The 12,263-nt window shown below is 36.5% G+C and overlaps 1 protein-coding gene across 1 annotated transcript; it reads left to right on the top strand.

Moving 5' to 3' along the window:
* The first annotated feature begins 2,995 nt into the window (after positions 1 to 2,995).
* On the top strand, positions 2,996 to 3,963 carry LOC114032298 (olfactory receptor 8B3-like). The gene has a single exon (XM_027847548.1). It carries the CDS (start codon positions 3,025 to 3,027, stop codon positions 3,961 to 3,963), a length of 939 nt encoding a protein of 312 aa, XP_027703349.1. The 5' UTR covers positions 2,996 to 3,024.
* The last annotated feature ends 8,300 nt before the right edge of the window (positions 3,964 to 12,263 follow it).

Genomic DNA, 12,263 nt, shown 5'->3' with positions numbered 1-12,263 from the left:
ATAGATAGATAGATAGATAGATAGATAGATAGATAGATAGATAGATAGATAGATAGATAGATAGATAGATAGAGGGCCCAGGGTGAGTTGAAGATGAAGGGGTGATATCTGGAGAATAAAATTAAGGGGTGAGAGAGGATTATATGGAGAGAAGGAGAAAGGGAGAGGTAGAATGGGCTAAATTATCTCACATGAAACAGAGAAGAAAAGACTTTTGCAGTGAAGGGGAAATGGGGGAAGGTAAGAGGGAATGAGTGAATCTTATTGTTATTGGAAATGGCTTAAGGAGAGAATAACATACACACTCAATTGGGTATGGAAATCTATCTTACCCTGCAAGAAAACAGGGGGGGAAAGGGACAAGAGAGCAGGAGGATGGTAGAGAGGAAGGCAGATTAGGGGAGGGGTAATCAGAATCAAACACTTCTAAGAAGGGACAGGGTTCAAAGAGAGATAGAACAAATGGGAGGTAGGATAGGATTAAGGGAAATATAGTTAGTTTTTCACAACATGACTATTATGGAAGTGTTTTGCATAACTGCACAAGTATAACCTGTATTGACTTGCTTGCCTTCTCAATGCGGGTGGGTGGGGAGGAAGGAAGGGAGAAAATTTTGAACTCAAAGTTTTAAAAACAAAAGTTAAAAAAATTATTTTCACATGCAACTGGGAAATAAGATATACAGGAAATGGGGTATAGAAATCTATCCTGACCTACAGAAAATTGAAGTAGAATGAAATAAGAGAAGGTGGGGAGAGATAGAAGGGAGGGCAGATTAGGAGAAAGGGTATTCAGAATTCATGCCATCTTGGCATGGGGGGAGGGATGAAATGGGTAGAAAATTTTGAACTCAAAATCTTGTGGAAGTGAATGTTGAAAACTAAAAATAAATAAATTAAAAAATAGTAAAAAAGAAAAAAAGAGTTTTTTTCCTCTAGAAACCATGATGTAGTGCATAGTGGAAGAGATTGAATCACCATATGTGGAGTATTACCATCCTACTGTTACCAAAAAACAAAATTGATTAATACCTTACATTTTAACTCCTCTCATTATTGCATTCCTTTATTTAAAATTCAAAACAAGAGTCATCCTGAAGGAATTTACAATTTGTTGGGGCTGGCGGTGGGTAGATCAATATATGACTACAGAATTAAGTACAGTATATATGTCTGTATATTTGTGTGTTTGTGTGTGTGTGTTTGTGTGTAACATATTAACATGAACTCCCATGTATCCAAATGGTGCACAAGGTAAAGGGTCTAACTTCTTTAAAACCTTAATGAGCCTGGCTTTAGTATTATACATGGTGAGGAGAATATTTTCCTATGGACAGCAATAGGATAACTAGTCTAACTATCTTGATTCTATGTTGACAGGAACATGTAGGTGGCTCATGGTCCCATGTATCTTCTTGAGAGCTGAATTTGGGGCTGTAATCCTCTGATCTCATACTTTCCCTTTATTCTCTGAATCATGTAGTAAAGTCCTAGAGATGGTGGCTGCATCAAACGTTCAAGAGAGAAATTATCAGAACCAAGATTAGAAGAAATGAGAGAAGTCCCAGGTGTAAATTTAAAGGCTGCGTAGAAGATTGAATCCCTTAGGAAAAAAAAGTAAGTTCCATGGTACAGTGTGTAAACATGGACATTGTAATTACTGCTCTCTGAAGAGTCTGATTCCAAGGAGAGAAGGTGCTGGATCCTCCCTGTGTTTTCAATGTAGTCCTTGAGGATATCACATACAGAAGAAAACCTTCAGTTTCCTATCACCTGTTGATTATGGTGACACCTCAAGGCACTATTTCCTCCCCTGAATCTGGAGCACTCCCAGGTGAAGTCACAGTCATAACCTGTGATCTTTATAGGTCAAAACATCTCTCAATTCATTCTAGAGGCTGAGGTTTATGCTCTGATTGCTTCAGTAGGAAAGTTAACAGAAGAGAGAGAATCTTTGATCACCCTTATCAGAATTGTTTCTCCTTCAGTATCCAGGGGCTCAAAACCAGTAAAGACCATTACTGAAGTGTCTAGGTAGAAGAAGGGTGAGTATGTAAGACATTCATTTTTGATTTTTAATCCTATTTTGTCTTCTATGCTTTGCCAACCAGGAGATTTGAAGATTTTCTAAAATATCATGCCCCTTATCTTTGTCACTGATTCATATATAGGTCTTTTGGTATAGTCTAGGTGAGAGTGGGGAAGAGAACATGCAAAGATAATGGGGACCTTGGTACCATTAGTCCCTTACCTCCATAGGACAATCTACTCAGAAAAAGGGACTCTGGATCCAGTCTGCAAGCACCTGGGTGGTGCAGTGGATAGAATCCTAGTCTTAAGTCAGGAAGATCTGAGTTCAAATCCAGCTTTAGGCACTTACAAGCTGAGTGACCTTGGGCAATGTCACTTAATCTCAGTTTCCTCAACTATAAACTGAGCATAAGAATAACACGTACTTCCCAGGGTTGTTATGAGGATCAAATGATATAATATTTGTAAAGAATTTAGGGCAGTATCTGATGCATAATAGGTGCTATATCAATGCTCACGTTTGTTATTTTTCTTACTAATAACAACCTTATTGGTAATATTGTTAATAATTAATATAATTAATGTTAATAACACTTTGAGGTACTACTTCATCACCTCTGAAATGGGGAAAAGTAGTTAAAGTTTTTACATGAGGTTGCCAGCATAGGGGATATTATGGTGGATGGGAAAACTGCTGTCATTGTCCTGGTTTCTTATTGCTTTGGAGTCTGAGGAACATCAACTGCTGTTCTGCAGGGGAACTCAGGAATAGTTTTCTACAGTCACCCAGCTCATGGAGACAGTTACTCAGCCCAATCAAAATCCCTGGATAACTTGGGCGTGATAAGAACAGAATCTACATGTTATGGTGATGATGGTTTCCAGACACTTCCAGAATTGTTTCCTTTTCATAACTGGGGAAGAGGGTTTGTTGAACTTATTTTGCTTCGAGCATGACTTTTTCCCTCTCCTCACAGATCCCTCAAGAAGATAATGGTTTTGGAAAATGCCTCTTCAGTGACTGAGTTCATCCTTGCCGGCTTAACAGATCAACCAGAGCTCCAACTACCCCTATTCCTCTTGTTTGTGGGCACCTATGTGGTCACCATAGTGGGAAATTTGGGATTGATCATTTTAATTAGGATGAATTCTCAGCTTCACACTCCTATGTACTACTTCCTCTTCAACTTATCTTTCATAGATCTCTGCTGCTCCTCTGTCTTTACTCCCAAAATGTTGATGAATTTTGTCCTAACAAAAAACATCTCTCATTCAGGGTGTATGGCACAGCTCTATTTCTTCTGTTTTTTTGTTATTTCTGAAATGTATGTGTTGACAATAATGGCTTATGATCGTTACATTGCCATCTGTAATCCTTTGCTGTATAATGTAACCATGTCCAATCAGGTCTGTTCATGGCTGTTGGGTGGGGCATATGTAATGGGGTTTGCTGGTGCGATGGCCCACACTGGATGCATGCTGAGACTGTCCTTCTGTGATGCCAACATCATAAACCATTACATGTGTGATGTACTCCCCCTCCTCCAGCTCTCTTGCACCAGCACTTATGTCAATGAACTGGTGGTTTTCATTGTTGGGGGCACTAATATTATAGTGCCTAGTGTCACTATCTTCACCTCTTATGCTCTTGTCCTGTCCAGTATCCTGAACATCAGCTCCACTGAAGGCAGGTCCAAAGCCTTCAGCACCTGCAGTTCCCACATAATTGCTGTTGCTGTTTTCTTTGGGTCAGCTTCATTCATGTATCTAAAGCCATCCTCATCAGGGTCTGTAGACCAGGACAAAATATCTTCAATCTTTTACACAAATGTGGGGCCCATGCTAAACCCCCTTATTTATAGTCTGAGGAATAAAGACGTTCAGGCTGCCTTCAGGAAAACTTTGAAAGGAAGAATATTTTCCAGAACATAAGCAGGATTTTCATAATGTGAGTTGAATTCAAGGGCCTTAGGTTCTTTTTCTTTTTTTGGTTAATTAAAATTATCTCAGGAAGGAATCTTTATCCAAATTATTTTCTCCCCATTTTCTATTGCCCAACATTCTACCAACATGATTTACTTCCTTAGGTTTAAAGAGGCAGTGGAAAGTGCTGGTTTTAGAATAAGAGGATCACGGTTTTAATCCTGGATGTTTTTTCCTCTCTATAAGGTTGGGCAAGTCCCATAACCTTTGTGGATTTCAGGATTTTCATCTGTAAACCTGGAGGTGCTTGGACTATGTGGCTTCTAAGATCCTTTATGGCTATAAATCTTTGATCTATAACCCTGTCTGAAAATGCAAATACCCCAGGAATCATTCAATAAGTTACATCATAATTGTGGTAGACCTTTCATTCTCTGCCTATTGTTACTGATTAGCAATTCAGGAAGGAAGTACATGAAAGTAGGTTGCTGAAAAAAATAGTAATAAAATGTCCAAATGATGTAGATATAATACATTATTTAGCCCAAGAAAATCAAGCAAATCAAGTATAAATAACCTTATAATACTTTTTATCACTGCACTTTTGCTTTTTTTCCTTTTCAAAATTATTATTAAAATTGGATAGGTGCACAAAAGTATAATTTGTCCTTAAAATGAAAACTCAAAGTAATTTCCTTTCACTTTTTCTCAAACCCAAACTTCTATGCTTTTAGGCACAATTGCTTCTATTAGAATATGATACAGGTGTTTTCTGATTCCCACAGTAGGCATACAATAGGGCTGGTCTGGCTCAGAACAATAAACATTCCTAGTATAGTGTAAATGCAAGTCCATTTACAACTAGGACATGATGAGAAATGGAAAACTAAGAGACACAAATTTTGAGGAAAACATTTTTTGTTTCTGAAAAAAAATTTCTAGTAGAAAATATTCTTATAACAGTTATAATATGAGAGAGATTTGAACAAGTTGTTTTGACTTATAAACCTTTCCTGAGGGAAGTTTCCTTTTTCCATTGTCAAATTGACTGAATCCTTATATTGCAACAGTTCTTTTTATTTTTTTTTTGTTCTATGTCCTATGACATTTATAGGGCAGTTAGGTGGCACAGCAGATAAAATGCTGGTCTTAGAGACAGAAGGGCCTGTGTTAAAATCTTGCTTCAGACACTTACTAGCTGTGTGACCTTGGGCAAGTTGCTTAACCTTTTTTTCCTCAGTTTCATCATCTGTAATAACGACCTGGAGAAGGAAATGGCAAACCTCTCCAGTATCTTTGCTAAGAAAACCCAAATGCAGTCACAGAGAATCAAATGTGAATGATGACTCAACAACTTTATATTTATTATCAGAAGCTGATTGGAAGGGTGGCAGAGACAAAGTAGTGAAAATATGTCTGGCATTTAAAACTCTTTACACTTAGGCCCCTTCCTCCTTTTCCAATTCACTTACATGTTACTCCTCTCCTCACAACCTGAATTAACCATGATGGCCGACTTGTCCCTCTTGTGTGGCAGTCCATCTTTATCTTGATGATTTGCATTGGCTTTCTGATACCTGGAGTATACTCCATTCTCACCCAAAACTCTTACAATATGTGGTTTTCTTCAACTCATTTTGAGTATCTCTTTCCTCATGAATCCATTCCAAATTTCCCTAGCAATTTGTGTCTTTCATCTCAAAGGCATCTTTATCCATTTTGTTTATATATTGTGTATGAACGTACAATTATACATATACCAGGAACCTTCCTTTTCTTTTATTTATGCCAAAATATTTTTCATCTAAACTGCCTTCTTAGATGATTTCTTTAATCTTGTCTAGGAACTTATCCTGAGCAGTTATAGCTTATTTGAATTCTTTCATCTGTCCAGTTAATGAGAGAGAGTAAAATTCATTTTCTCAGGAAATAAATTATCATTTTTTTCTCAGTCCTTTCTTCAGCCATCACAGGTAACCGTTTCTTCAGAATATAGTTTAAATTTTTACTACCTTGAGCCTTCTTCATAAAGTTCTCTTTATATTTCTTTACAAAAGAAGAGATAAAATAGCTCTGAGAAAAACCTTATTTCTCTGTGAATTATCCATAAATTCTTTATAGATCTTCATAGATCAAAGTTAAACCCACAAATTTTCCCTACCTCCATTAGGAAGAAGCCCTGCTACTCAGTTGTGACTGAAACTCCAAACTACCAGTGAAACTGCCCTTTCTGCAACATTTCATTTAAAGATATGGTAACAATATCTGTAGTCTCTGTGGGAGAGCCTAGTCAAACAGGTATGACAGTAATAATATATCAACATGCTAGTATATATAATTAAGTAATGAATAGTTTAGAGATGCATGCTCAAAATATTTTTATTATAGTCATGCAAGAGCAATAAGTTTGGAGACGACTCTATTCAAAAAACAAAGAACCTTAGTTTTAGAACTGGAAGAGACTTTAGATTCCATCTAGTCCAACACTGTCATTCTACAGAGAGGTTATTTACTTGCCAGGGTGAAATAGGTAGTAAGAAGAAGAGTCTATATTTGAAGAGTTGAACAGTATTTGAGGAGCAGTTTATACTTCAAGGTTTTTGTTATTGAAAAGGAGCATTGTGTAGCAGAAAGTGTTGAGATCTCGTCTCAAATCCTAACTCAGATATTTAGTAAACAATTGACATTGGCAAATTTAACTTTTCACAGCCTGAGTTTTGTTATCAACAAAATAGGAATAATAATACTACTTCAAAAGATTGTCTTGAGAATCAACTGATTAAACATAAGAAAAATGTTTGACAAACATTAAAACTCTATATAAGTTCCAGTTATTATTTATCATCATCATCATCATCATCATCATCATCATCACTTCTTGTTCTTGTTCTTCTTTGTTGTTGTTGTTGTTCTTATTGTTGTTGTTGTTCTTCCCTTTGCCAACACTGTCATTGTCATTATCATTATTAAAATTACCTTGATGGAAGGAAGATGAGAGGTAAGAGGGAATTTCCTTGGAAACAAGCTATAAAAGATGCCATACTGATGATTAACTAATCCTAACCCTAACCCTAGATTCCCAAAGGTGTAGTTGCCATTTCTAGAGCTTTGGAAAGTACTCTTCAAACCATAAATTACTATCTAAATGTGAGTCATTATTAATAGGTCATTTTTAGGTCTCTTTAAGGTTTCCAAAATACTGTATATACATCGTCTCATTTGATCCTCACAGAAATGCTGCATGGTAAATACTTCAGATATTGTTCCTACTTAACAGAGAAGAAGCTTAGATGGAGTGCCTATGATCACATGGTTAGTAAGTGTTGAAAGTGGAATTTGTACCTATATCTCTCCTGACTCCAAGGCCAACACTCTTTAGGTCTCTGCCTCTGTTTATTAGGTTCAGATCAAGAGATGTTTACTTCCTATCCTTGTTTCAAGAAAGCACATTTGTCCACCTAATCTCTTATCTAGGGACATGTCAAATGATAGGTAAATCCTGGACCTTTTATGATCATCTCTGCTATTTGTGCTCCAAGTTCTCCATAGCCTTTATTTGTATATAAAACTTCAAGATACTGAGGACAGTCTTGAAAAGCTCTTGGTCTGTGATAAGTTAAGTAATGACCTAAGTAAAGACATATGAACTGACACAGTGTAAAGAGGATCAATTTATGCTATAACATTGTTGTTATATAAATGAACTCTGGTGTTCATGTAAAAATAATAAAAAAGAAGAGGAGATACCACCTGTACCATTTTGAGTACTCTGCTTATAACATCAAAGGAAGGTTTATGTTGACGATATTTGGGGTCTGTCATACAACAGAAGTAATACTTTGGGAGAGAAGGGGGTCTAATGGTAGAAGGGAGAAAAACTGAAATTTCCTTTCTTAAGTACCAGACAAAAATACACAATTGGGTCCCATTCAATTAGTGTACTTTATATCGACTTTCTACTTTATACCTACCTTTTCCAAATCCTTCATAAACTACTAAAAGGATATGGTACTCTATCCATTCTGGTCAGCCTCTTGGACTGACAAGTCTGCAACTATCATGCATAGCAACAATATCATGCATAGAAATAATTCACCTTGGGAAATCTTGTCATCTTTATACAAGTAATAAAATGAAAAAACAAGTTATTTATTGTCCTGGCTGTTGAATGATTCTATTCTATTAACATCTTTGCTTTTCTCATTATTTTGGATTAATTGGAAATGAGCCAGACTTATGAATTCATGCAATTTTATCTGGTCATCTCCCTTAGGAAAAAAGTCATTGATGACCAAGTCTTCAAGAAAGTTGTCAGCAAGCTTTGGAATCCCCTGGAAGTCTTTTACATTGAGACTACCATTTGTTTTCCATTTTCCATTAACTGAGCCAAGGGAAATGGTGATTTGACTGTGGAAATCCCCTTCACCTCTCTCGCATACACACACATGCTTACACACAAACAACACCCCCCCCAAAAAAATTTGAGATCTGAGAACCCATCAGTCCACCAGCTAAGGAGACTCCCAAGGAAGCTGGGATGTATATGGAAGGAAAATATTAGGGGCAGAAAAAGAAAAACACCTCAGAAATGGTTCTGAGGTTGCAATGACTAAGGAAAGACTCAAGAGTGTCAACCAATCAAGAGTGATCAGTGAACCCAGCATGAATCATATTCAATTGTATTTTTGAACTGAGGGGCATAGATAGAGGAGAATTAGGTTAAAGTTTATGCCTATCAACAGGGAAGAATAAACGAAAAATCATTTCTAAAAAGTCCTAAGAGCTAAATAATTTCTGAGATTATAAACAACAACAACAAAAATTAAGACAGTTCCTACTATCAAGGAGCTCACATTTAAAAAAAAATACATTTTCAAGAAGGTGGAGTGAAGTGAACATTTTTGTCAGGCTCTCACAACACAGCCCTCTAAACAACCTAAAAATCATGTCAAACTGAATTCTGAGAAGGAAAACCAAGGAAATGTCACAGTAAGTTATTTTTTTTCCAGCCCAAGGCACCTTAGGAAGACTGAACAAGAAGATTCTAGATACTGGTGAAGGGGCTGGCTGGGAGTGTGGTGCAGCAGGAGTGCACCAACTGTGGGACTTAGAGGAAGTGGCAGCAATGCCAGGAGTTCCTAGAACCCAAGAATGATGAAGGAACTAAATACCTGGTTAGGAAAAGTTTCCAAGGGACCCTTGTACTAGCACTGGTCACATGATGAGGCACTATTTGGCAACTCGATCACCCATTACCTGGTTGTAGATTGCAATTCTAGGACAGAGAGGAGCAATTGTCATTATGAGGGAATAGGGGTTCTGCTTGTGTAAGGACCACAGCACAGACCAGGAAAGTAGTGACTAAATCTGTCTATGGTTCACATCACTTTGGAGGCATCAAATATTTATAAGTGTCCACTGAGCCTTAAGGGCAGCAGAAGCTCATTAAAGACAGAAACTCAGACTAGACATCATCCCCACACTCACAATTGAGTGGAACTTAACTCTAACATGAAGTCCAAGGTAAAAACAAGAGACAGAAAAAATGAGCAAATGACAAAAATAATGACCACAAAAAGCTACCATTGTGAAAGGAAAAATATCTACAAGTAAAGCTTTAAGAAAAATGCAAATGGAACACAAATCCAACAAGAATTCCTTGAAGAGCCAATGAAAAAGATGAAAAAAATATAAAAATGATTTTAAAAATTAAATAAAAGTGGTAGAGAAAAATTGGGAAAAGAAATGAAAATAATGCAAGAAAATAGTAGAAAGAGAATTAGCAGCTTGGTAAAAGAGGCACAAATATACTGAGGAAAACAGCTTGCTAAAAATTAGAATTGGCCAAATGGGTACAAATCATCACTGAAGAAAATAACTTCTTAAAAATTAAAATTGGTCAAATGGAAGCTAATGATTCCATGAGACATCAAGAAACAATAAAACAAAGTCAAAAGAATGAAAAAAATAATAGAAAAAATGTAAAATATCTTATAGGAAAAACCTGACATGGAAAATATATTGAGGAGAAATAATTTGCAAATTACTGGAGTACCTGAAAGCCATAATTAAAAAGAGCCTAGATATAATATTTCGATAAATTATAAAGGAAAGCTGCCCAGATATTTTAGAATCAGAGGGCAAAGTAGAAATGGGAAGAATCTATTAATCACATCCTGAAAGAATCAAAAAATGAAAACTCCCAGGAATCTTATAACCATAGCCAAATTCCAGCAGTCTCTGGTCAAGGAAAAATATTGCAAACAGCCTGAAAGAAGTAACTCCAATACTATGGAACCACAGTCAGGATCACACAAAATTTAGCTGCTACTAATGTAAAAGAGTAGAGGGCTTTGACTATGATATTCTGAAAGGCAAGGAAGCTAGAATTGCAACCAAAATAATCTACCCAGCAAAACTGACTACAATCCTACTGGGGAAAAATTAACATTTAAAGATGTAGAGGACCTTCAAGCACTCTTGATGAGAAGACCAGAGCCACATAGATAATTTGACGCTCAAACACAAGACTCAAGAGGAGCATTAAAGGTAAACATGAATAAGAAATCATAAGGGACTTAAGGTTAAATTGTTTATAATCCTATATGGGAAAATGACACATCTAAGCATTAAGAACTTTATAATTATTAGGGCAGCTAGATGGAGTATACTTAGAGAGTATGAATGTCAGTTGGGCTTATCTCAAAAGAAAAATGGAAGAATGGGAAAGACAGATGCACTGGGAGAAAGGAGAAGTGAGTAGAAGAATAAGGGAAATTATCTCACATAAAAAAGGAGTACAAGGAATATTTTTTAAAATATAGGAGAGGGTGGGCAATGCTTGAAGCTCATTCTCTTGGAACTGGTTCAAAGATGGAAGAATACACACACATTTATTATATGTATGAATATATATATATATATATAAAATACATACACATACACATCCATATACACATATGTACATATATATTCACATCCACACCCACACACTTGGGTATAAAAATTCATCTTACCCAATATGGGAATAGGAGGAGAAAAATATAAAAGAAAGGAGGGGAGTGATAAGAGGGATGGTAAATTAAGGGAGTCAGAAGTCAGAAGCAAAACATTTTTGTAGAGGGGATAGGGTAAAAAAAGAAAAGGATAAAAGAAGAGAAAAAGATAGAAGGGAATACAGATTTAGTAAACGTAACTGTCAATGTGAATGGGATGAACTCACTCAAAAAATGCAAATAGATAGCAAAATGGATTAGAAAGAAGAATCCAAAATATGTTGTTTACAAGAAACTCACTTGAAACAGAAAGACACAGAGTTAAAATAAGGGGCTGGAGCAGAATCTATTATCCTTCAGCTGAAGCAAAAAAGGCAGTGCTAGCAATCATGATCTTAGGTAAAGCAAAAGTAAAAATGACCTAATTTATTTATTTATTTTATTATTTATTTTTAGTTTTCAACATCCACTTTCACAAATTTCCTCCCCATCTCCTTGCTCCCCCCATTCCAAGACAGCATGCATTCTGAATACATCTTCCCCCAAGCTGCCTTCCCTTCTATCTCTCCCCCCCTTCTTATTCCCTTCTTTCCCCTTCTACTTTCTTGTATTGCAGGATAAATTTCTATACCCCATTATCTGTATATCTTATTTCCCAGTTGCATGTGAAAACAATTTTTAACATCTGTTTTTAAAACTTTGGGTTCCAAATTTTCTCTCTTCTTCTCTCCCTACCCACCCTCATTGAGAAGGCAAGCAACAGGTTATACATGTGTAGTCATGCAAAACACTTCTATAGTAGTCATGTTGTGAAAAACTAATTATATTTCCCTTCATCGTATCCTGCCCCCTGTTTATTCTATTCTCTCTTTTGACCCTGGCCCTCCTCAAAAGTGTTTGCTTCTGATTACCCCCTCCCCCAATCTGCCCTCTCTTCTAACATCTCACTACTCTCTTATCCCCTTTCCCCCTATTTTCCTGTAGGGTAAGAAAGATTTCCATACCCAATTGAGTGCATATGTTATTTCCTCCTTATGCCAAATCCTGAGAATAAGATTCACTCATTCCCTCTCACCTTCCCCCACTTACTCTCCACTGTAAAAGCTTTTTCTTGTCTGTTTTATGTAAGATAATTTACCCCATTGTACCTCTCCCTTTCCCCTTCTCCAAGTATAATCCTCCCTTACCCCTTAATTTTATTCTCCAGATATCACCCCTTCATCTTCAGTTCACCCTGTTCCATTTATCTATCTACCTACCTACCTACCTATCTATCTATCTATCTATCTATCTATCTATCTATCTATCTATCTA

Source organism: Vombatus ursinus, unplaced genomic scaffold (assembly GCF_900497805.2).
Source record: "Vombatus ursinus unplaced genomic scaffold, bare-nosed wombat genome assembly UNPS02015414.1, whole genome shotgun sequence".
NCBI classification, from domain to species: Eukaryota; Metazoa; Chordata; class Mammalia; order Diprotodontia; family Vombatidae; genus Vombatus; species Vombatus ursinus.
The sequence above is the reverse complement of the archived record's forward strand: the minus strand, read 5'-3'. Positions and strand labels throughout refer to the sequence as shown.

Bases quoted from the DNA above. Each gene is read 5' to 3' on its own strand.
- LOC114032298 (XM_027847548.1), top strand. From the start codon at position 3,025: ATGGTTTTGGAAAATGCCTCTTCAGTGACTGAGTTCATCCTTGCCGGC.